The sequence below is a fragment of the Dothidotthia symphoricarpi genome (assembly GCF_010015815.1).
Source record: "Dothidotthia symphoricarpi CBS 119687 unplaced genomic scaffold P153scaffold_1, whole genome shotgun sequence".
Lineage (NCBI taxonomy): Eukaryota > Fungi > Ascomycota > Dothideomycetes > Pleosporales > Dothidotthiaceae > Dothidotthia > Dothidotthia symphoricarpi.
In genome coordinates this window covers 354,655-377,475 of record NW_022985008.1, presented here as the reverse complement: position 1 = coordinate 377,475, position 22,821 = coordinate 354,655, and the positions used below count along the sequence as shown (strand labels likewise).

Sequence of the window (22,821 nt, the reverse complement as noted above, 5' to 3'; positions counted from 1 at the left end):
TTGTGCCTATCCAGCCCACACTCATTGAGCACACACTACCAGCTATCACATTCGTCAACCCAAGCGGCGAGCCCCTCGTCACACAACAACCTGAGACCGTTCTTTCGACCTCTTTCATCACATCCCCAGTCCTAACACCGACGTCTGTCGATATCTCAGGCGCAACGCCTACACCGTCTAGCACAGATGTGAAGGAACCAGCAACATCATCTTACGAGAGTAAGGGACCAACCTCTTCCAGTGTAACATTCTCGCCCACCGCGTCCGGCTCGCTTGCAGTTGTGGAAAGTGGAACTCCTAGCGAAACAAGTTACAAGGCTCCCATGTTCACGTACTCACCTGAAGAGGATGAGTCGAGTACAATATTGATATCTTCCACCGCATTTGCAACGACAGCATCAAGCTCTGCCATGGTTGCTTCGACAACCTCTTCAGCTGTCTCTTTGGAAATCTCTTCAATGGCTTCTCTGATAACCTCTTCGATGGCTTCTTCAACGGCCTCGCCGACAGACACACCATCAATGCAGAACTCCACAAGCCTACCAGGTTTCAGTTTCAACGCGACTGCCTCTCAAGGCGCAGACATCCCACAGAGTTCTGCGGTTGTATCTGTCATCATTAGTTCTGCCGTCACCGAATCGGCCGTACCAACGTCGTCTCTGCCTGTTTTCGAGAGCTCTGGGGTACTGACACCCCCTGTTGTCACGAGTCAATTCCCTACAGCTATGCCATCAGGGGTGGCGAACTCAACTACCACGACTGGTGCAGCCGTGATACAGACAGAATACACGACCGTCTTTCCGACACTATCTGCATCGACTCTCCTGTCCTCTGCAGATCAGACGCCTTACTCGGTTTCCACCGCATCATCGCTGACTCAAGAAGCCATTGCGAGTTCGTCCATGATCTCAGAAATCGGAAGTACGCCCACCACATCTGTTCAAACCCAGAATGTGGCTTCAGCGTCTTCCACCGTGGCAGCCTTGCCGTCAACGTCCTTGGTACCGCCGCCTGTTATCATCGTCACGCAGTACACAACAGTTGCGCCGACAATGACACCTGTGTCTTCCAACACACCAGAGATTCCTACTACATCCGCACTCCCCGAGCCAGTTCCTACTTCGTCCGCGCTCCCTGAGCCAGTGCCTACCACCTCCGCGCTCCCGGAGCCCGTGTCTACTTCCTCCACACTTCCCGAGCCAATGCCAACTTCATCGGCCTCGTCATCCGTCTCTGTCAGCCCATCGAGTTCCACCTCCGAACTGCCAGTACCTACACCCACATCATCCATTTCCATTTCCATCTCAGAGCCAGCGCCGTCGTCAAAAACGCCCATGACCTCATTGCTACCTTCCTCCACTGGATATGCGCCTTCATCCATGGTGGCGTCGGACGCTGCACCGAGTACAACGGCGACGCCGGCGCCGACACCAGTACCGGCATCATCATCCGTATCATCAACATCTGAAGGGCCGCTTATCATTACGCCTATTGCGCCGAGTCAGATCTTCACGATTACTGTGACGGAGAAGGAGAAGGAGACTGTTACTGAGACGGCGACTGTCACTGTGACTGCTTAGATGAAGTGTGTGCTGGGAAGGATGGTAATCGGCGCGTTGCAAGATTAAATTTCATAAAATTAGCGAGAATAAGTTAAGACTGCAAAATAATATCACATCGCATTTTGAATCACAGTTTGGAAATTGTGACACTTTCTTCTTCTTCCCTAGATTGTGATGAGATATCTATAGAACATGGCCAAGTGGAAACATGTACCTTCAATCATTGCACGTTCATGCTATCCGACACGTGCCACTCACTTCGGGCTCGTTCGGTCATTGCCATTTCTACATACTCTATCCAAGTCATGTATGAACAGGCACTCTCAAGACGCTCCGTCCTCAATACCCACTCTGTTCCCTCCTCTCATTCGACCCAGCGCCCCCATCCTCGTCATCTGTACTCGTCTTCGCGCCGACAGCAGCATCCTGGATGCCCTGCTCGTCGCCCCTCAGCTTCTCAAAGTAAGCCTTGACGTCCTCGGCGCCTACAGCCTGTCCCGACTCGGCAAACGGTTTCAAGAACGCTGCTACTTTGTCCTTCAGGTGAGCATATGCCATGGCACCCTGGATGGCCTTGACCCGGTCCATGTTGTTGAAAGCCGCTTCGCCGCGGTCCAGAATCGAGCCTGTGCCCGCTGATTGGGCGCCGTCGCCGTCGCCCTCGGAAACGGGCGGCTCGTAGGTGTCTTCTTCTTCGAGAAGCTGGGCGTGTGGCTTCAGGAGGGGGAAGCAAGATGCGCAGCGGCAGAGGTGGTCGCGAAAGTCGGGTTTGAGGAAGAGCGACATGGGTGTTGTGAGGGCGAGAGTTGGAAGAGGTGGTAGGGCATTTAGTTTGCATGTTGCAGGCTCTTCTTTCCTCTTTGGTGTTATGGGCAGGGTTATTGTGTCCTCGGGGATGCTAGATAGGGCGTTGCTGGGATCCTCGGACTTCTGGCGCTTAGCTGGAGCCGGCATCAACAGGGTTGCTGTGTTGGGTTCTTCTTGGTCATCGTCGGAGGCTTTGCGTTTCTTGGATTCACCTTCTGTAGAACCAGAAGGTGGAGCGGCTGTTTCTGTGGCTTGAGCAATGTTGATGTCTTTCTCAAAGTAAACAGGTGGTAAGAACCCGGGAGAGCCAGCGTACTTCTGGATCCAAGGGTTTGCCTGAATACACTTGAAGCAGAGGAAGTGGTCGAAGTCATCTTCAGGAGGGAAACCTGGGGGCAATGGAGCGTCTTCGTCTTCATCGTCATCTTCTCCAGCTCTAGCTGCAATATCATTGCCATCTATGCCGCTGTCGGTTGCTACCGCAGCAGTGATACTTGTCGTGGCAGGTGGCTCCGTCGCCTCCGTAGATGTATTCGTCTGCTGCTCTACCGTGGGCTTGTTGTTTTCCTTCTCAGGAACAACCATCTTCTCAGTTGCGTTATTCGTCTCTTCTGTTTTTGACTTTTCGATCATCTTCCCATATTCTTCTCGGGTGAAGCCAACAAGACACTCAGGATGCCACCAATCTTCACCACAGCCGCCATCTTCGCATGTCCCCAACCCAAGGCACTGAAACATGGTCCCTCTCTCTTGGTCCGCATCGTAGTCTTCTCCGCAGCCACAGAATTTGTTCTTGAAGTTTTGGTTGTAATTGTTGGTCTTCGCCGGCTCTTCCCCACTGACGTCTCCCTTCTGCCCAGTCGTCGGGTTAAGACGGAGCGTGCAAGGTGCCGTCTCCGGTATTCGAGTCGTACCGCAGTCGCAGATAAAATCGCGCTTGCTGAAGAGCTCGACAAGGGTGTGTTCACCATGGCAGGAGATCGAGCACGAGTAGCAGACACCTGCTGGGGTGTACGGATCGGATGGCGTGGGAGGTGGATTGCATGTCAGACACGCGTAGAGGCTCTGTCGAAGGGGACCGAGGTCGCGAGTGCAAGTATCGAATTGCTAGGCAGTGTTAGTCGAGGCGCATGTCTGAGGATGGAAGACTGACATAGGGCAGAGCTTCGCGTGCTTCAGCCTCGAGGCTCAGCTGTTCCTTGATGAATCTATTACACGTAAGTCAGGCGCATTTGCGCAAAGCCAGAATTAGTATTTACTCTGCTGCGGTCTGCGAACTCTCTGATGCTTGCGACATGCTGCTGGACCGTGGTTTCGCAGACATGGTCGTGGATTGCAAATCCGCCATAATGTGTTTTCGCAAGTAAGTATTTGAGTTCAAAACAGAATGGGAGGAGTCGCCCAGATCAGTTCAATGAAAAGAAGTTATAGAACGCAATGCGATTGTACAGATCTGGAGAGGTCAAACTGACAGAGCTACAGCAAGTAGCAAAAAGACACTAGACCTAAAGGGAGCTTAAGTGGGAAGCAGCGCGTCTTGTTGTTTCGCGTTGCTTTCGCGCCAGCCGCCCCCACATCTTAACTCTTCCACCCATCGACCCCTCTGTTGGTACTCGCTCATACAATTTGTGCACAATCTAGAACCGCACGTTGAACCATCATGAGGTTAGTACTCTTGATTTCTCACCTTGTCGCGATGGTAACGACAACGGAGCTTCTGCCCCTCTTCACCGTTAGTCCAAACATCTAACAAAGTTCAGTTCACCACCACTTCGTTCGAATATGTCTTCTGCAAATCGGGGCGTAGGGCCTAGTAGCCGGAACACCAAACGTACTAGGGACGATGAAGATCTCCCTTCTTCTGCGGCGCATCCGCCTTCGAGTCGTGAGTAAACAATGAAACGAATGATAGTAAACAACTAACAGTATCCAGCAATGGCCTCTTCTCCTCCCATGTTACCCCAGGACGATGATGCAGACATGCTTGACGACGACGATTTAATCCGCGATGTTGACGATCTGGACGAAGGCGCCGAAGAAGCTGAAGGAATTGATCTTTTCGCGGACGATTTCGAGAACGACTACAGAGCCCGAGAAAACGACGCCTATGAAGGCGAAGGTATCGACGATGAAGGGGAATACGATGAACTCAGTCCTGAACAGAGGAGAGAGCTGGAGCGCCGTCTCAATGCTCGTGATCGAGAAGCCAGGCGTCGCATGCCTGCCGCTTTTTTGCCAGACGATGATGATCAGGACGGTCTAGCTGACCTTATGGGACGCCGCCGTGTACGGAGACATCGATATGACGAGGAAGATGACATGGATATGGGCGACGACATCATGAACGAAGAATTGTCGCTGGAGGCCCTTACCGATGTGAAAGCCAATACTTTGACCGACTGGGTTGCTCAGCCACAGGTCACCAGGACTATCGCTCGCGAATTCAAGTCATTCTTGACAGAATACACAGATGAGCATGGAACTTCGGTGTATGGTACTCGCATTCGAACGCTTGGTGAGGTCAACGCCGAGTCCCTGGAAGTCTCCTTCGACCACCTTGCCGAATCGAAAGCTACGCTAGCTTACTGGCTTGCCAACACACCCACGGAGATGCTGAAGATTTTTGACCAGGTGGCTATGGAAGTTGTACTTCTACACTACCCAGACTACGAACGTATTCATTCCGAGATTCACGTCCGCATCACCGACGTACCTGTTCAATATACACTTCGCCAGCTTCGCCAATCGCATTTGAACAGTCTAGTCCGCGTTAGTGGAGTCGTCACTCGCCGAAGTGGAGTTTTCCCTCAACTCAAGTACGTCAAGTTTGACTGCTTGAAGTGCGGCGTTACTCTGGGTCCGTTCCACCAGGATTCAAATGTCGAAGTCAAGATCTCTTTCTGTCAAAACTGCCAATCGCGTGGACCGTTTAGCGTCAACTCTGAGCGAACAGTCTACCGCAACTATCAGAAACTCACATTACAGGAGTCTCCAGGAACCGTTCCTGCTGGTCGTCTGCCCCGACACAGAGAGGTCATTCTCCTCTGGGATCTAATTGATTCCGCTAAGCCTGGTGAGGAGATTGAGGTGACTGGTATCTATCGCAACAACTATGATGCAGCTCTTAACAACAAGAATGGCTTTCCAGTGTTTGCCACTATTCTGGAAGCTAACTACGTCGTCAAATCTCATGACCAGTTGGCTGGCTTCCGATTGACCGATGAAGACGAGCGCGAAATCCGACGATTAGCCAAGGATCCCAAGATTGTGGATAAGATCATCAATTCTATTGCTCCGAGTATCTACGGGCATACGGATATCAAAACTGCCGTCGCACTGTCACTCTTTGGAGGTGTCAGCAAGGAGGCTCCAGGGCGACATTCTATTCGTGGAGATATCAATGTCCTTCTTCTGGGAGACCCTGGTACTGCCAAATCTCAGATCTTGAAGTACGTCGAGAAGACTGCTCATCGCGCTGTCTTTGCAACCGGTCAAGGTGCTTCCGCTGTTGGTCTCACAGCCTCCGTTCGCCGTGATCCCATGACGAGCGAATGGACACTGGAAGGTGGCGCGCTGGTGTTAGCAGACAAGGGTACCTGTTTGATTGATGAGTTTGACAAGATGAACGATCAAGATCGAACGTCCATCCACGAAGCTATGGAACAGCAAACCATCTCCATCTCGAAGGCGGGTATCGTCACTACCCTCCAAGCCCGATGTTCCATCGTTGCAGCTGCTAATCCCATCGGCGGCCGCTACAATTCGACTATTCCGTTCTCCCAGAATGTTGAACTCACCGAACCCATTCTGTCCCGTTTCGATATTCTATGCGTGGTCCGCGATACTGTAGACCCGACTGAAGACGAACGACTGGCAAAGTTTGTTGTAGCTTCCCACGGACGAGCCCATCCTCATGTAAATGCCTCCTATGGATACTCGGATAAGTCAAAGGCGACTCAGGATGGCGACGACGAAGAGAGTATGGAAGTTGACAGTGGAAATGCTCCAGTTAAAGACGGAGAGATTCCACAAGAATTACTGAGGAAATACATCTTGTATGCAAGGGAGAAGTGCAGACCAAAGCTGTACCAGATCGATCAAGACAAGATGGCCCGTCTCTTCGCTGATATGCGTCGAGAGTCTATGGCGACTGGTGCCTACCCTATCACCGTAAGTATTGTCCCTGTCGCAGTCATCTCACATGCTAACGATGAGTAGGTCCGTCATCTTGAAGCCATCATGCGTATCTCAGAGTCCTTCTGTAAGATGCGCTTGTCTGAGTACTGCTCCTCTATAGACGTTGATCGCGCAATTGCTGTGGCCGTCGATTCATTTGTCGGCTCGCAGAAGGTCAGCGCAAAGAAGGCTTTGGCAAGGTCGTTTGCCAAGTATACGCTCAACAGGCCTGGTGCTGTTAAAGCTCCCACCCGAGGCGGTCGACAGGCTCAACGCGCAGCTGCTTGATGGATCGGAGGGAGGGAGGGATTGAGTGGATGAAGGTTTTGGTACGGAGTAACACGATACTTTTCAAACATGATGGATGAGGATGCAATGATACCAGGTCAGGGAGCATGTGTAAGCAGGAACTGTTTGATGTCATCTAGATGGCGGGCGCTTGGAGTATGTTGAGTACCGTGATTCTATTTGTACTGAACTGATATATATTCAATCTATACTAAAATTTCCTCCTCACGAATCAAGTCAGACCAGGTAGAGAACCAGCAGTACTTCTTTCTCCTTCCTGTATGACTGCGGACGATGGAAATTGCAATGCAGCAATAGTCAGTTTACTTGGAAGAGGTTAATGTCCTTCATGAATGGACAACATAACTCTCGAAAATAGTTCTCTGACAGCTCTGGGTGTTCGTAGTCATCAAGACCTGATCAAAGTGTAATGACCAAAAGTGGCTAGCTTGTTGTGAATCTTGGCGCTCGGTTAACGCTGGAACCCACCAAACTTTTGCGCTCCCTCAACGACCAAACGACAATTCTACCGGAGCGCAACAACACCCCTCAGGAACCACCAGAAATACATTCCTGCGCGCAAAGATGGCCCCTAAGAAGAACAAGAGAACCGCCGACTCCATCAACTCGCGCCTGGCGCTTGTGATGAAGTCCGGAAAGTACGTTCGCTCACCTCCATGGACGCGGACAGAATGCTGATTTTGTAGGGTTACTCTCGGTTACAAGTCAACCCTGAAGAGCCTGCGATCTGGAAAGGCCAAGCTCGTCATCATTGCTGGCAACACTCCTCCTCTGAGGAAGTCTGAGCTCGAGTACTACGCCATGCTTTCCAAGACCTCTGTCCACCACTTCTCTGGCAACAACGTACGTACAACCTGAACCATTCTCATGGCCCAACGACGAGACACCTGGAAGGCATACTGGGTGTTCTCCGAGGGCTGGCCCTGAGAAGAGGTCTGATCATGACTTCGGAGGGCTATCCACTAACATGTCGGTAATACAGATCGAGTTGGGTACCGCTTGCGGTAAGCTCTTCCGCTGCTCCACCATGTCCATCCTCGACGCTGGTAAGTTTTCATCCTTGAACGCGTATGATCTGCGGGAGACGCTAACACTTTTCCAGGTGACTCTGACATCCTGACCACCAACACCGAATAAGCGCGAGGAAAGGGCTAGGACAATGGGGCAAGATAGACATGATACCTTGGGCATGGCGTAGTGCGCTGTGTGACGATATTCAATGAATGAACAAATTGACGAGCCATCAAGGACTCTTGCCAACACTTCATCCGTGCACCTTGACATGTGTGACTTGTGCGTTCTCCCCTGCGATTGATAAGCTCCATGAAACATCCTATCGTCTCATGCCGAACTGCTGCCGAAGATGGATTTCAAAGCAGTGTGGCGCAAAGCAAGCTCGCTTAGTGCTTGGCGTGGTTGGTAAGCATGCCCACCCACGATTTCCACAACGACGTGACTCCAACGACTTGCCCCTTCGACACCACTAACGTATAAAGAAGACAGGGTAAGGTACGGCTGTCGAACTATCGCTCCTGCTGGGAAACTCACCACTGACGTTCTCCTCCAGTTCGCGCACCTGCTATCGCTCATTTCGACCGTCGGACACGCGCTCACTGATCTCAAACAGTCGACAAAATGGCTCGCCGTCCCGCCCGTTGCTACCGTTACTGCAAGAACAAGCCCGTACGTCATACGAGAGAGGAAAGGCGAGGAGAAGGAATGGCAGACTGACTTCGCTTCAGTACCCCAAGAGCAGGTTCAACCGTGGTGTTCCCGATGCTAAGATCCGCATTTTCGATCTCGGCCGCAAGAAGGCCAACGTAGACGACTTCCCTCTCTGCATTCACCTCGTCTCCAACGAGTACGAGCAGCTGTCCTCCGAGGCTCTCGAAGCCGCCCGTATTTGCGCCAACAAGTACCTCGTCAAGATTGCCGGAAAGGAAGGTTTCCATCTCCGTGTCCGTGTCCACCCATACCATGTCGTCCGTATCAACAAGATGTTGTCGTGCGCTGGTGCCGATAGGCTCCAAACCGGTATGCGTGGTGCTTTCGGCAAGCCCAACGGTCTTGTCGCCCGTGTGAACATTGGCCAGATCCTCATGTCCGTCCGAACGAGGGATGCGCACCGCGCCACCGCCCTTGAGGCGCTGAGGCGATGCCAGTACAAGGTATGTTGGAATGAGTAGAAGACGGTAGGACTATATGCTGACAACGTTGCAGTTCCCCGGTCGCCAGAAGATCATCGTCTCCAGGAACTGGGGTTTCACCCCTCTCCGCCGCGAGGAGTACGTCGAGAAGCGCCAGGAGGGCAGGATCAAGATCGACGGCGCCTACGTCCAGTTCCTCCGCAACAAGGGTAACCTTGCGTCGAACATGAAGCGCTTCCCCCAGGCTTTCGCTCAGGAGGCTTAGATTTTGGGCGAGTGATGAGAGCGTTCGATGATGATCATGCACATTGGGTCAAATGGGATACCGGTTCAAGGCGTTTTCAGTCATGAATGAGGTTGAGGGTGAATATCTGCGGGATGCGCTGTAGAGAAGAACCAATATTCAGCCCGACAATGACAATGATACAACAAGCATGATCCTTAATCTGATGTTGAGTACCGTGCTGGTGATGTACATTTGAACTGATGCTCAGTAAGACCTTGAGGCCCGTACATCTTGCGCCCGCGCACGCGTTATTGGAAGTCAATGGAATACAGAATTGGTAAACTTCACTTGATAGATTTTCCTCTCCATAGTAGTAGTGTCACATAAACCTCAAGTATTCTCCTAAAAATGGTATTGTACTCTTCAATGAATGCTATGCTCTGTATGGTATCACATGATAATCCCATCCCATCTGGGACAAAACAACCCAACCTAAACGCCAATTCCCATCCCATCCCCATCAAAATCCAAAACGCCTATACAAACACCCATCCAAGTCCAACCCCCAACCTTCAAAAAACAAATCTCTCACACACCAACGCCCGCCGCCCCCCTCCCCTCAGCCTGCGCCTTCGAAAACTGCTGCAGCAGCTGCAGCACACCGCCACGATTCGCACCGGGCGCCTCCTCCTCCTCCTCGTCATCATCCTGCGCGAGACGACTCGTGCGCCACGAGTCGCCAATCGTGCTCTCCTCCTCGATGCGCGAGCCGGGATGCACGGATTGGTCGGGGAGATGTGGTCTGTAGCGGGGGTGTTGGGTTGAGCGCGGGGGGCTGCGCAGGGTGGAGGCGGAGGAGGGGTGGTGGTGGGGGTCGAGGAGGAGGGAGGACATTGGGTCGTCGCGGGGGTGGCGGGGGGTGCGGCGGTGGGGGGTTGGGCGCGCGGAGGAGGATGGGGCTCTGGATGAGGTGTGGGCGGGGGGTTCGAGGGGCTGGGCGGTTTGCGACATTGCGCCGAAGGCGTTGGGGAACTGCGGGGGCGGGTGGAAGCTGCCGCGGCCTTGGAGGCGGTTGTTGTAGTTCCTTGGGCCGGAGGTGGCGTAGGTGTCGAGGAAGCCGTAGTAGGAGGCGAGCATCTTGTTGTCCTTGGCCATGAAGTAGTCTTCGCGGAGGTCGACGTCTTCTCTTTGTCCGGCGGGTCTGTTGGCGGGGTTGTTGATGGTGTTGGTGGCGTTTTGGGTGCCTTTGTTGAAGGGGAACATGGAGTATGAGCATGTGACGCCTAGGCCGTCGACTACGATGCTGAATTCGCGGAAGAAGTCGACGATGCGCTCGCTGCAGTTTGGGAGGCGGAAGATGAGTAGGAAGGGCGTGATGACCATGCTTAGGATCTCTTCGGCGAAGATGAGGATCTTGGGTTGGTAGAGTTTTGCGAATTCGGCGCGTACTTCATCGGTGTGGAGACGGTCTTGCCAGGAGTCTGGCATGTAGCGGATGTGGCCGATGACGTGTTCGATGTAGTAGGACGGGTCTGCTACTTGGTCTTCCTGGGGGCTGCTTCCACGAGCGACCCGGTAGATGGTGGATAGGATACCGATCCAGAAAATGGCGGTTTTTCCAGGTGTGATCTCAAAGTTGAGGAATAATTCTGAATCAAGAAGCGTAAAGACGACCAGGATGGAGGCAAAGGCTCCTGCAACGAAGGCTACGAATGAAGATACCTGCTCTGTCTTGTCCTTTGGAAATTGTGCAAGGTACAGATTCGCAAAGGGGTAGGCCATGTTACGGCGGCGATTGAAAAGATGAGGCAGCTCGTTGAACTCGCGAAACTTCCATTGGGCGAATATGGTAAAGTCGCGATTGCTAAGCTGGCCAGGGTCTTTGTGGTATTCCTGAGATTGTCAGTCACAAATTCTGATACGTGTGGAATACAACATACTGTGAAGTACTTGAACAGGTACGATGCAAGCACAAAGACGACGGCGAACGGTGCGCAGATGATGCTGATGATGCCTGTCCAGAAGAAACGAGTTTTCAGCCTCTTCACCAGCTCACGTCGATTTCGCTCCTTCAAAAAGTCTTGATTGAATTGGCCGTTGGGTCCACTACTAAAGACAAAGTCCATCACAGCGAGGTTGACATGCCATCTCGTGGTCTCGGAGAAGACATATCTGTTCCCCAGGAATGGAATCGGGACTGTCACATCGAGGATCTCCTTGTTGAAAAGGGCTATCAGGTAGTTCTCACGTCGCATGAGTCGGCTGGCAATGTCCACAGCATCCAGTCGTTGTCTGCTCTTGGAGTCGAGCAACTTGCGGGTCTCGGGTGACAGGTTTGAGGCGGTGGTTAAGTTCAGATCGCGTAAGGCCATGACTCGGCTCACGACTGACTGCCACTGGACGGTCTGGATGTCTTGGTCTGGGATGTCGAGGAGATGGTGGTAGAAGTCATGCATGGCTCGCAGTCTTGGAAGGTCTGTAACCATCTGATAAATGGAGAACAGCCAGTACATGATGAAGAACCACAAGGCGAAGATCCAGAAGCCATGTATCCTGGTCTGGAGTTAGTAATGAGTAAAGGTTAGAAGGTGGCGTTCACGTACCGCTTCGTGCACTTTGGCACCAGCACTTGGCTCATCTTGTGGCTCTCTGAAAGCTTGGAGTAGTCGATGCACCAACTAAGGAACGTCATGAAGCCGACGACGAAAGCGGATTGCCTGCACCTGTCAGCTGGTGTGCGTTGGTGGGAGGCGCGGAACGACCCACAGAAGCGTGAGGAACCTCCGCAACAGCATGGAGTATATGCCGCAGCCAATGTAGTATTCGTAGACGTCGCGCATGTACGTGTCCAGGTCGGTCTGGTTCACCCACAGCCACAGGGCCTTCTCCTTGGGGTTCGCAGTGAACTGGCCTGGTCTGCCTGTTTGACCCCACGCACGCGACGGGGCACTTGCAGCCTCGGTATGCAACTGCTGCTGTCTCCTTGTCGTGTCCCACTGTGCTCGAGCCTGGTGCGTCGAAGGGCCTGGTACGGGGGGCGGCAGGCCGTCGAGGCGCTGGTTCGGGTTGGTGGACGGGCCTCCTTCCAGCAGCAGCGACTGCGGCACGTCGTCATCGTCGTCTATGTGGGCATGTCGAGCAGGAGCCGGCTGTCTCCATCCCGCGCTTCGCTTTGCAGTCTTGGTCCCAGGCGCGTGGCTCTCGACCGTCATGTGGCTGGAGGCCGTGTCTGCCAGCAGGTGCTCGAGGTCCTGCGGCTCAAAGCGCGCGCCCAAGTTCTCCTCGTCAATATCCATAGCGTGTTGTCCGTCGGTGGAGGAGGAGTGGCGGCGGTGCGCGTCGTTCAGCGGCTCGGTTTCGTACGGCACATCCGAGGCGGCTGGGAGGAGCCTGGAGAAGATGTTGGACGCCATCATGGTGTTCTCGGGTGACGCGCAGGCAACGGCGGGGTCTGGCCTGTTGGAAGGTGGTTCTGGGCAGAGGTTTGGGGGAGAAAATGCTCAGAAGGTCGGTAGGCCTCCATGAATACCAACAGGGCTCTAGTCAGCGATCATGTTGGTCGTGACCGCTGCGTCGTGTGCTTCACATGTGAGCTCTCGAGTGACGCCAAGTCCGATAACGCGATTAGAGCTTCCGCGTGGTCTTTCCCCTCTGTCCAACGCCACAGGCATCGTCTCAACATGTCCACGGGCTATTTCCAGGAGCGTGCAACGCCCATCTCCCAGAATGGTGCTTCACCAGCCACCCCGTCTGTAGCATCTCGTGGCGCCAATGCCCTGTCTAGTCGAATCACGAGCGTGCTCTCCGCTTCTTACGCGGATTTAGAGATTCGCGATGCTTTGGAGACACTCGATGCTCGTCAAATACAAAACTCAGCAGAGACCAGACGTCAACTCCGGTTGCATGTTCAGAAAGAAGTGATTCAATGTAATGGCGAGATCGTAAAGGACTTTGGAGAGGTTGCTGAGGTGAGCACGTTGATCGTTGCAACTGTCCAACCACTAAACCATAGCAGCAACTGAAGCGCATTGGAACGGCCATCAGTAGTTTGAACAGCTACTGTGCTGACATGCGAAGTCATATTGCAGCTGCAAATCGAGAAACTGGACCCGTTTTGGAGGAGGCCACCAATCTGATGAATCAGAAGAAACAGGCCGAAACCAAGCAACAAATTCTGCACGCCTTCCAGTCTCATTTCATCATATCTGAAGAAGAAGCCACCGTACTTTCGTACACCGCGGAACCCGTCAACGAGGATTTTTTCCAAGTGCTCACCCGGGTCAAGAAGATTCACCACGACTGCCAGGTACTACTCGGAACCGAAGACCAGCGACTGGGCTTGGAAGTACTGGAGCAGAGTTCAAAGCAGCTGAATGCCGCTTTCCAGAAGCTCTACCGCTGGATACAGCGCGAGTTCAAGACTCTGGATCTAGAGAACCCACAGATTAGCGCCTCCGTGAGACGGTCTTTGCGTGTGTTGGCAGAACGGCCTGCTTTGTTTCAGAGTTGTCTGGATTCGTTTGCTGAGGCGCGAGAGTCCATCTTGTCCGATTCGTTCCACGCAGCGCTGACTGGATCGACATCTGAAGCGGAGCATATTGCCACGAAGCCGATTGAATTTCACGCTCACGATCCTCTACGCTATGTTGGAGACATGCTCGCTTGGGCTCATTCGGCTACTGTGTCGGAACGGGAAGCTCTAGAAAATTTGTTCATCTCGGATGGTGATGAGATCAAGCGTTCCATCCAAGCAGGTCTCGAGAGCGAGCCATGGTTGAGGGATGATGGAGACGAAGAAGTGTTTGACGGGAAGAAGGCTCTGAACCAGCTCGTCAGCCGGGATCTGACAGGCGTAGCACGTCTGCTGCGACAAAGAACAGAGCAAGTGATCCAGAGCCACGAGGACGCCACTCTGGCATACAAGATTGCAAACTTGATCGGCTTCTACAAGAGCACATTCGTCAAGCTCCTCGGCTCGGATTCCGAAGTCATGGACATGTTCGACACACTAGAAGGCTCAGCCATGCGACAATTCCGCGCCAACATGAGGGACTACGTCGCCGCTGTGCAGAGCGACGTAGCCGTCGCACCAGCCGACCTCTCACCCCCTGAGTTCCTAGACGACGCACTCAAAACACTCAAAGCTCTCGCCAAAAGCTACGACACATCCGTCACGACAATGGACGACGGCGAAAACGACTTCGAATCCGTCCTCACTGAGGCACTCGACCCCTTCATACACGGCTGCGAAAACTTAACCAAGCGAATGCAGCAGCCCGAAAGCGCAATCTTCGCTATCAACTGCCTCGTCGCGGTCAAAGATGTCCTCGCGCAATACACCTTCGCTAGCGAGCGGGTGGGCGAGATGGACGACACCATGGACGAGCATGTTGCGGAGCTCGTCGAGCATCAACACTTGTACTTTGTCCGCGAATCCGGACTCAGCGTGCTCCTCGACGCGCTATCAGCAATCACAGATGAAGCAGACAGTCTCAAAACCATCCCTCAACTCACAGCGTTCAAGCCTGAAGCTCTCATCGCTGCCAGCCAGCAGCTGGACGACTTCCTGCCCTCGGCCCTGATTGATGCGGCTGAGAATCTGAAACGCCTACGCAATAGGAGTATGATTCAGGAGGTCACGGAGGAAGCGGCAGGCAAGTTTTGCGCCGACTTTGAGTCCGTCGAGAGGCGGATTATGGCGGCCGATGACGTGTTGTTTGACGAGAAGGAAGAAAACGGAGACATTGATGAGGAGGAGGATATGGAGCCTGGATTGAGGGATTTGTTCCCCCGGACCAGTGGGGAGATTAAAGTCTTGTTGAGTTGATGAATATCTTCGAATAATACAACCACTCCCGCATATCAGATCTTTCCCCTCCATACCAACCATGTCGAAGTCAGATTCGTGTTCTCATCGTTTCTTGCTTGAATATGCCTGCCCCCCCTTCTCCTCCAATCTTCAATCAACACACCATAACCCAGAAGTACAGAAGTTAAACACAAATGCTCAGTCCGTTCCAAAATGATTCAAGACGGTTTCTTCCTCTCCCACTCCTCGGGCGTGTAGCATTTGGGCGTCCACGCATGAATGGCGGCCACTTCTTCTTTCAGCGCGCCGTTCACCAGGCGGTGCCGCGCTAGTGTTGTTTTCTTGATGAATTGCGCGGACACGATTATAGCTTCGTACATTTGGCCGCAGCCGCCTGGATGGGGGGTTAGGAGGTTTGTGTGTGTGTGTTGGGGGGGGGAGGGGAGGAATGATATGAAGAGAAAAAGATTATCTACATCCTTGACAATGAAGATAATGATGAGAATAACAAAAACAAGGAGGGAAAGAAATGAAAACTGATTGAAGAAGAACACAAACTAAAGGATGTGTAAAAATGCATACACCTAGAAATACACAAAAAAAGAGGTTCCAAACATACCGCTCAAATCCTCAATCTGCACATACTCGGCCCCCAGCACATCCCCCAATTTCTGCTTAATCGCATCGGGCGTGACGCCCGACGTTGGCGGCGCCGTGCCATTGATCGCCGCGCTCATTGTGTATGTGTTTGGTTTTGTTGGGGTGGCGCTGCTGCGCGGGGAGGGGTATGATGGTGAGGGAATCGCGGTCATGGTTGTATGCGGTATGTGAGATGTGGGTTACTATCTTCGGATCTGATAAGATGGAGCTGCGGGGGAGGTTCGGGGGTTATGACGTGTGAGGGGTGGAGGGGCTGTTTTTGTCATGGGTTGGGGGGCATGGTTGGGAACCTGAGTTTGGGGCTGGGTAGGGAGTGTTTATGTATTTCGTTTGGGCTATTTGGGCTATTTGAGATACTTGGGCTGCGTGGGGGAAGTTGGTTGTTGGGTTCTTTAGTAGGGCCGTCGTCTGCAGCAGGTGAGGCGAGGTGCGGTGGGATGTTGCAGGGGAGCTTCTGTCAAGCTTGACCTTGAAACTTGGTCGACGCGTCGTTTTGCGCAGATAGTACATGTTCCGCACACCGCTGAGACGTGGGATTTCTGCTATGAGTGGGGAAAATGTTACGTGTGCGCCGTTTACGAGGGCTGTGGTGAGGGCTATGAAGAAACTGTCAGTCCATCTCTGTTGTGTATACGCTCTTTCTAACAGTCTGCTAGCTACCCGCAAGCCCTCGCAGACAGTTCGTGGGACAACACGGGCTTACTCCTAGAAGCGCCATTTACCCCCTCGCGTCGCCAATCCAACACGGTTCTCCTCACAATCGACCTCACCAAGGCCGTCGCCGACGAAGCCATTGCCCTCAACTCGTCCATCATCGTCGCCTACCACCCCATCATATTCAAGGGTCTGAAATCCCTCACCCTCGCAAACACACAGCAGCAATCCCTGCTACGTCTCGCCAGCCACGGCATCAGCGTCTACTGTCCGCACACAGCCGTCGACTCTGCCCCAGGCGGACTAGGAGACTGGCTCGCCGACATCGTAACAGGCACACCCACCAGCTCCAGCAATGCCGACAAGGAAGCAGAGGACAGGCTATCGAGACTACTGAAGGAAGGCGACAACGACCCGTTTGTAGAAAAACGCCCAACATACACCCTCACGCACCACCCCTCGCAACTCAATCTGCGCACCATCAAAACCCCCTCCCCAACAGCACACAAGCGCCGCCCCGTCGTTCCGCACTCCCCAGCCCTAGAATCTCACCCCGGCGCGGGCATGGGCCGCATCGTGACGTTCGACCAGCCGCAGCCGCTGCCCTCGCTGTTGGACCGCATAGGCAAGGGTCTGAATAACCCGAAGGGCTTCCCCATTGCCATTCCGCAGAACGCTACCGTCGCCGACATCAGTATTCGCAGTGTGGGCATATGCGCTGGCGCGGGGGGCACGTTGCTCAGCGGTTTGGATGTCGATTTGCTGTTTACGGGGGAGATGAGCCATCATGAGGCGCTGGCGGCGATCGAGAAGGGACAAGTTGTGATCAGTCTGTTTCATAGTAATAGCGAGAGGGGGTTTCTGGATGCGGTCTTGAGGGGCCAGTTGGAGGGGCAAGTGGAGACGGAGTGGGATGCGGTTAGGGAGGAGAGTGGGGATGATGAGGGACTGCGCGAGGCGCTTGAGGATGAGGAGATTGAGGTTGTGGTTAGTGAGGTGGATCGAGATCCGTATGGGATTGTGGTGCTCAATGGTGGGGATGCGTAGGTGGTTGTTGCGAGGTGAGTATGTGGTTGTAGTTTGGTGTCGGTCGTGCGTCTGTGTACTTGACAGTGTGTCGATGCTGTGTACTCGTTCGGCTGATGGTATCAAGCACTGCTATTTCACCATACCTTCATGATCTGTAGATTCAAAAACAGACTTAAGTATAGGCACATCCATCGTAAAAGCATTGATCCCTCAAATCTCGATTACACCCTCTGCGCCTGGCAGAAACACGACTTACAACCAGATATGGGAGTGAGAAGGCTTTGAGGTCTTGCAAATAGGAGATGGATGCGTGCATTGAGAGAGAGAAGGAATGAGTTTGAGGAGAATTATGCTTGGTTCGGAGTCTACGAGGGTGTGGGAGGTGATAAATAGTAGGTTTTCATGTTATATCTGGCGAATACAGGCTATGTTAGAGATATCCAAATCGTCGATGAGCAGGTTGTCGATGAGGAGATGGATGTGAAAGTACACTGAAGTTCTTCAAACGGGCAGTACCTAACGGATGCGTCGAAAGAACAAAATTGGGCAACACCAGACTCAGTTTGGAGTATACAGGAACGAAAAAATCGCTAGAAGAGATAATCTACATGTATAGCTGAAGAGCCCCAGCGATCTTTGCATGTACTAGAATGAAGGTGAAAGAGCCTCGAAGTCTTCACAGGTGACTGACCGACCCTGAATTCTGCGCCTTCCTCCGAGCTTCGAAAACAGTCACCACACCACACCCAACTTCACAACGCGCTTGCCCTGCACCAAACCCTCCACATGACCAAAACCCTCGCCTCAACTTCCTCGAAACCTAACAAAACAAGACAAGGCATCCTCGCAGGTGGAAGCGTGACGACACTCTTTCCACAACTACACTTGGGCTTGCATGCATAATCACTCACTACAGACGTCTAGCAGAGCGAGCGCCTGAGCTAGGTACGCACTCGAAAGTCCATCGTCGAGCTGCACGACCAAAGCATTCGCACCCGCACCCCGTCGACGGAACATTCTCCGCCGTAGAAGTAGCGCCGAACCTGCTGTGCGACAGCGAATCGGAGAGCGAAGCAGACACGCTATGCCACCATCCAACATGTCATACCCCTACAACCGTCTGTATACGTCCAAGACCTCATTCCATATGGCGGTCTGAATCTACGGTGAGAATGAAACACGCCCACTAGCGAAATCCACGCATCGCTCCGCCTGCAGAACCGACATCAAGGCGAGGAACTGATCGTTTTCGCTAAACTTCGAGTCATATCCAACAAAAACAGTCAGCAGTTGCGCCCAAATCCAACCCCACAAAACTCGTACAGGGTAATCAACCGCAAATGCCGAAAACCGCCGCCCAAACCCCAGCGTCCCACTCGATCCCAAGAGCCGATACGATGCCACAACACATCAAGCTATATAACCCAGCTAAATCGACGCCGCTTCAACAAGAGCCTGGCGCAAGCCAACTCGAAAATAAAACAAGCCCATCATCCCCTGTGGCGCAATTGGCTAGCGCGTCAGACTGTTAGCGAATCTACGGATACCGAGCAAATCTGGAGGCTGGAAGTTCGAGCCTTCCCGGGGGAGCGATTTTTTTTGGCTGGCTGAGCTGCTGTTCGTCACTCGCTGCCTACCCGTCCATCTGATACCCTGTATATTTGCTTGTATTTTGTTTTCCATCTTGCATTGCTTCGTTTCCTTGGAATGAATGGCATGTGTGGATTGGTGATGTTGGCGAGAAGTTGATTGTGTTTTGGCTGTTGGTACGTTGTTTGTCACAGTCTGTGGGAGGGATGAGATGGCGGTTTTGGAGCGCTCCTTGCGCGTCCTCTGGGCTAAATGTGATGGAAATAATTCTTAGCACAAAAACATACTGATTAACACCAGGAAGAATACAGACAGACTTCAAAGAGGCACACGGTGGATGTTTAATGTCATGTAGCCATAAACGTCAATCCATAATAATTCTAAAGCCACTTCAACATATTCGCTATATATAAAAATTTCATTATCATTATACATCGACTACCACTGCAGGGCATGTTCTACTCGTTACAGCACAGCACCTCGCATCTAGAAAGGCCACACCCAATCCTCCGTCTCCTTAGGATCCATCCCCTCATGGAAAGCATAATTCTTCGCCCTGATCTGCTCATTGCGCAGCGTCTCGCGCGCCGACGAGCCCTTGTTGCCCAAGGTAGGAATATTATCAATAGCGTCGATAGCCAAACTATACCTATCCGTGCCATTGCGAATCGCCAGCTCCAGCGGCGTATCAATGTTGCCCTTCTCCTTGTACCCGCGAACCAGCAGGTTCTGCTGGCCCTTGCGTCCGTATGTCAGGCGGTGGACCAACCACGGGTACGAGTGGAAATTGAAGATACATGGCACGTTGTCGGTGAAGATGGCCTTGTACTCGTGCGCAGCGAGGCCGTGGGGGTGCTCTTTCTCGTCGATCAGCTTGAAGAGGTCGACGACGTTTACGAAGCGGATTTTTAGTTCTGGGAGATGCGTGCGCAGGAGAGCGGTTGCGGCGAGGGCCTCGTGGGTGGAAACGTCGCCGCAGGATGCCATGACGATGTCGGGCTCTTCGCCTTTGTCGTTACTGGCCCATTCCCAGATTCCGATGCCCTTTGAGCAGTGGTCGATGGCTTGTTCCATGGACAGGAACTGGAGGTGCTCTTGCTTGTCTGCGACGATGACGTTGACGTAGTTTTCGCTACGGAGGCAGTGATCCATGGTTGAGAGGAGACAGTTGGCGTCGGGTGGGAGGTAGATGCGCACGACCTCGGGGCTCTTGTTGGCAACGACATCGAGGAAGCCGGGGTCTTGATGGGTGAAGCCGTTGTGGTCTTGTCTCCAGACGGTAGATGTGAGGAGGATGTTTAGCGACGATACTTTGTGCCTCCATTCGACTTCAAGCGCCTTCTCGATCCATTTGCAATGTTGGTTTACCATAGAGTCGATGATGTGGATGAAAGGTTCGTAGCTGTTGAGCATGCCGTGTCGGCCAGAGAGAACGTAGCCCTCAAGCCAGCCCTGTCACAATTAGCAGGCAATTTTGATACGCAGAGAAACAGTTACATACCTCGCACGTATGCTCGGACAGGATTTCCATCACTCGGCCGGCATAAGCCAAGTTGCCGCCATCCTCGTCCTCGTCGAAGTATTCGCCAAGCCAGACCTTCTTGCCCGCCTCGTAGATCTTGGAAAGCTTATTTGACTCCGTCTCATCGGGGCCGAACACACGGAAGTTGTCCATGTTGTTCTTCACCACATCTCGCAGGAAGCCAGCAAAGTTTGCCATACTGCCTGAGTTGGTCACACCTCCTGTCCGCACTTCAACAGCGTAGTCGCGGAAATCAGGCAGATTCAGTTTGCGCCTGATCGAGCCGCCGTTCGCAACCGGGTTGGCACTCATTCGCCTAGTGCCTGTCGGGGCCAATTCCTGTAGCTCGGGGATGAGCCTGCCAGATTCATCGAAATGCTTCTCAGGCTCGTAACTGCGCATCCATTTCTCAAGTTCCTTGAGCTTCGACCTGTCCTTGAGGACCTCAGGAATAGGCACTTGATGCGCGCGCCAGAAGCCTTCTTGGAAGTGGTCGTCGATCTTCCTAGGCCCAGTCCAGCCCTTGGGCGTGCGGAGCACAATCATGGGCCAGCGAGGCCTGAATGGCTTGCCTGAATCACGGGCCTCCTTCTGGTATTCTCGGATCTTTGTGACGCATGTCTCGAGCGTTGCAGCCATGGCTTGCATCATTGTGGGGACGTCGCTGCCTTCCACGAAGTACGGAGTCCATCCATAGCCGAGGAAAAGGTTCTCGAGTTCTTTGTGGTCGATACGGGCGAGTACAGTGGGGTTGTTAATCTACATGGTGTTAGTCAAGCCCCACGAGCATGGCGATTTCTGACTGAACATACCTTGTAACCGTTCAAGTGAAGCACAGGTAGAACTGCTCCGTCGGTGATTGGGTTGAGGAACTTGTTGGAATGCCAGCTGGTGGCCAGAGGGCCTGTCTCCGATTCACCGTCGCCAACCATGGTGAGCGCAATGAGGTTTGGGTGATCAAACACGGCGCCGAAGGCGTGGGAGATGGAATATCCCAGCTCTCCACCTTCGTGCAAACTTCCAGGCGTCTCCGGTGTGGCGTGCGATCCGATACCGCCGGGGAAGGAGAAGTACTTGAAGAAGCGCCTCAGACCCTCCTCGTCCTGACTCTTCTCAGGATACACCTCCGAGTAGACACCCTCAAGATATGAGTTTGACAAAACGGCAGGCGCACCATGGCCAGGACCGGAGACGAACAGGACGTCCAAGTCGTACTTCTTGATCAGGCGGTTCATGTGGATCCATGTGAACGATTGACCAGCATCCGAGCCCCAATGGCCCAAAAGTCGTCGCTTGACATGATCCAGCGTGAGTGGCTCACGGAGGAGAGGATTCCTCCTCAGATAGATCATGCCCAGGCACATGTACATGGAGGCGTGGAAGTAGTCCGTCATCTTGCGGACTTCATCCGCACTGAGCGGGTGCTCAGTGATGGATGATCGAGCATTTCCAAAAGCAGAGATGCTCAGCTTCTCGAGGTCCTCTGTGGCCTTCTCCGGGGCTGAATGGGCGAGTGGCAACATGGCGTCCATGGTTGAAGAGGAGTGGTCTGCAACAGCAGACGGGCGCCCTGAAGTAGGTGGGGGCGCGTCCGATGATGTATGTTAGCAACGGATGTTGGCGGAAGGGTTCAGTGTGTGGAGCCTTCGAAGGTTCGGAGTAAGCTAAACTGACAATCGAGTACCAAGGGAAGGTTCGAAGAGAGTGGGGTTATGAAGCTTTATGGAAGCTTTACACGCTGTCAGTCAAGCTTGATTTCGGTCAGTGGCTGAACCAGCTTTCCTGCTGCATTGCAGTTTACGCCATTGACCGTCAAACGCATCACTACGATTGTATTCCATCATTGACCATGAGCTTATTACCACATTGGGTTCTCGTTTGTTTTTATGGGCGTCGTTGCGTCATGGCGGGACGATGACTTGATACCCCACTTCGCGTCAAGGTACACACGGACAAGGCTGCCGGACATGCCGAAGCACGTCAATCATGACTCGTTCCGTAAGCGACTCGAGAGAACGCGTTCGAAGCAACCAGGCTCTCGGTATGTCTAAATATCAGGAGACAGAAAGCAAGAAACAATCAAACGAAGAGAACAACTAGTATAAAGCAGAACTCGCTTCAGGAACTATGTTTACATGTGCACACGACTAGGGTGATGTTCTAATTAGGTAAAATCATTCACTTCTGCGCCTGATATTGGGAAGTTTTCAATGTCATGTCGAACGAAGAAGCCTTGTTTCCCGGTAGGTGGTTCGAGTTCAGACACGTCCTGGCTCTCGGGAAATCTCAATAAGATCTGTGGTATCCAAGATCGTATGACTGCTCCAAAC

General features: G+C 52.9%; 9 protein-coding genes and 1 non-coding gene across 10 annotated transcripts; 6 read left to right on the top strand and 4 right to left on the bottom strand.

The window, feature by feature from the left end:
• Positions 1-1,724: 1,724 nt before the first annotated feature.
• On the bottom strand, positions 1,725-3,818 carry P153DRAFT_419176 (uncharacterized protein). The gene is made up of 3 exons (XM_033672173.1): positions 3,629-3,818; positions 3,523-3,577; positions 1,725-3,476 (listed from the first exon to the last, which is right to left on the bottom strand). Exons 1-3 carry the CDS (start codon positions 3,715-3,717, stop codon positions 1,902-1,904), a joined length of 1,719 nt encoding a protein of 572 aa, XP_033528864.1. The 5' UTR covers positions 3,718-3,818; the 3' UTR covers positions 1,725-1,901.
• A 143-nt stretch (positions 3,819-3,961) lies between these two features.
• P153DRAFT_362245 (MCM-domain-containing protein) lies at positions 3,962-7,062 on the top strand. The gene is made up of 4 exons (XM_033667086.1): positions 3,962-4,034; positions 4,130-4,254; positions 4,303-6,539; positions 6,588-7,062. The coding sequence occupies exons 3-4, from the start codon at positions 4,350-4,352 to the stop codon at positions 6,831-6,833; spliced, it is 2,436 nt and encodes an 811-aa protein (XP_033528863.1). The 5' UTR covers positions 3,962-4,034; positions 4,130-4,254; positions 4,303-4,349; the 3' UTR covers positions 6,834-7,062.
• Positions 7,063-7,363: 301 nt separating this feature from the next.
• P153DRAFT_328824 (L30e-like protein) lies at positions 7,364-7,991 on the top strand (the record flags this gene model as incomplete). Its single annotated transcript, XM_033665365.1, has 4 exons — positions 7,364-7,492; positions 7,541-7,697; positions 7,837-7,900; positions 7,957-7,991. The coding sequence occupies exons 1-4, from the start codon at positions 7,419-7,421 to the stop codon at positions 7,989-7,991; spliced, it is 330 nt and encodes a 109-aa protein (XP_033528862.1). The 5' UTR covers positions 7,364-7,418.
• A 429-nt stretch (positions 7,992-8,420) lies between these two features.
• P153DRAFT_362244 (ribosomal protein L10e) lies at positions 8,421-9,610 on the top strand. Its single transcript, XM_033667085.1, has 3 exons — positions 8,421-8,537; positions 8,597-9,022; positions 9,075-9,610. Exons 1-3 carry the CDS (start codon positions 8,490-8,492, stop codon positions 9,264-9,266), a joined length of 666 nt encoding a protein of 221 aa, XP_033528861.1. The 5' UTR covers positions 8,421-8,489; the 3' UTR covers positions 9,267-9,610.
• Positions 9,611-9,626: 16 nt separating this feature from the next.
• P153DRAFT_304860 (APG9-domain-containing protein) lies at positions 9,627-12,789 on the bottom strand. Its single transcript, XM_033664583.1, has 4 exons — positions 11,994-12,789; positions 11,831-11,944; positions 11,168-11,780; positions 9,627-11,120 (listed from the first exon to the last, which is right to left on the bottom strand). Exons 1-4 carry the CDS (start codon positions 12,641-12,643, stop codon positions 9,816-9,818), a joined length of 2,682 nt encoding a protein of 893 aa, XP_033528860.1. The 5' UTR covers positions 12,644-12,789; the 3' UTR covers positions 9,627-9,815.
• Positions 12,790-12,907: 118 nt separating this feature from the next.
• On the top strand, positions 12,908-15,054 carry P153DRAFT_371847 (oligomeric complex COG6; the record flags this gene model as incomplete). The annotated part of the gene is made up of 2 exons (XM_033669347.1): positions 12,908-13,195; positions 13,243-15,054. The coding sequence occupies 2 exons, from the start codon at positions 12,908-12,910 to the stop codon at positions 15,052-15,054; spliced, it is 2,100 nt and encodes a 699-aa protein (XP_033528859.1).
• Positions 15,055-15,254: 200 nt separating this feature from the next.
• On the bottom strand, positions 15,255-15,773 carry P153DRAFT_278977 (bola-like protein; the record flags this gene model as incomplete). The annotated part of the gene is made up of 2 exons (XM_033662989.1): positions 15,255-15,430; positions 15,656-15,773. 2 exons carry the CDS (start codon positions 15,771-15,773, stop codon positions 15,255-15,257), a joined length of 294 nt encoding a protein of 97 aa, XP_033528858.1.
• A 467-nt stretch (positions 15,774-16,240) lies between these two features.
• Positions 16,241-17,397, top strand: P153DRAFT_371845 (NGG1p interacting factor 3; the record flags this gene model as incomplete). The annotated part of the gene is made up of 2 exons (XM_033669346.1): positions 16,241-16,305; positions 16,353-17,397. 2 exons carry the CDS (start codon positions 16,241-16,243, stop codon positions 17,395-17,397), a joined length of 1,110 nt encoding a protein of 369 aa, XP_033528857.1.
• A 1,475-nt stretch (positions 17,398-18,872) lies between these two features.
• P153DRAFT_t11 lies at positions 18,873-18,969 on the top strand. Its single transcript has one exon. It is a non-coding gene; the product is annotated as a tRNA-Asn (tRNA).
• Positions 18,970-19,407: 438 nt separating this feature from the next.
• Positions 19,408-22,306, bottom strand: P153DRAFT_391809 (D-xylulose 5-phosphate/D-fructose 6-phosphate phosphoketolase). Its single transcript, XM_033671096.1, has 3 exons — positions 21,304-22,306; positions 20,471-21,250; positions 19,408-20,421 (listed from the first exon to the last, which is right to left on the bottom strand). The coding sequence occupies exons 1-3, from the start codon at positions 22,021-22,023 to the stop codon at positions 19,456-19,458; spliced, it is 2,466 nt and encodes an 821-aa protein (XP_033528856.1). The 5' UTR covers positions 22,024-22,306; the 3' UTR covers positions 19,408-19,455.
• Between the last annotated feature and the right edge of the window lie 515 nt (positions 22,307-22,821).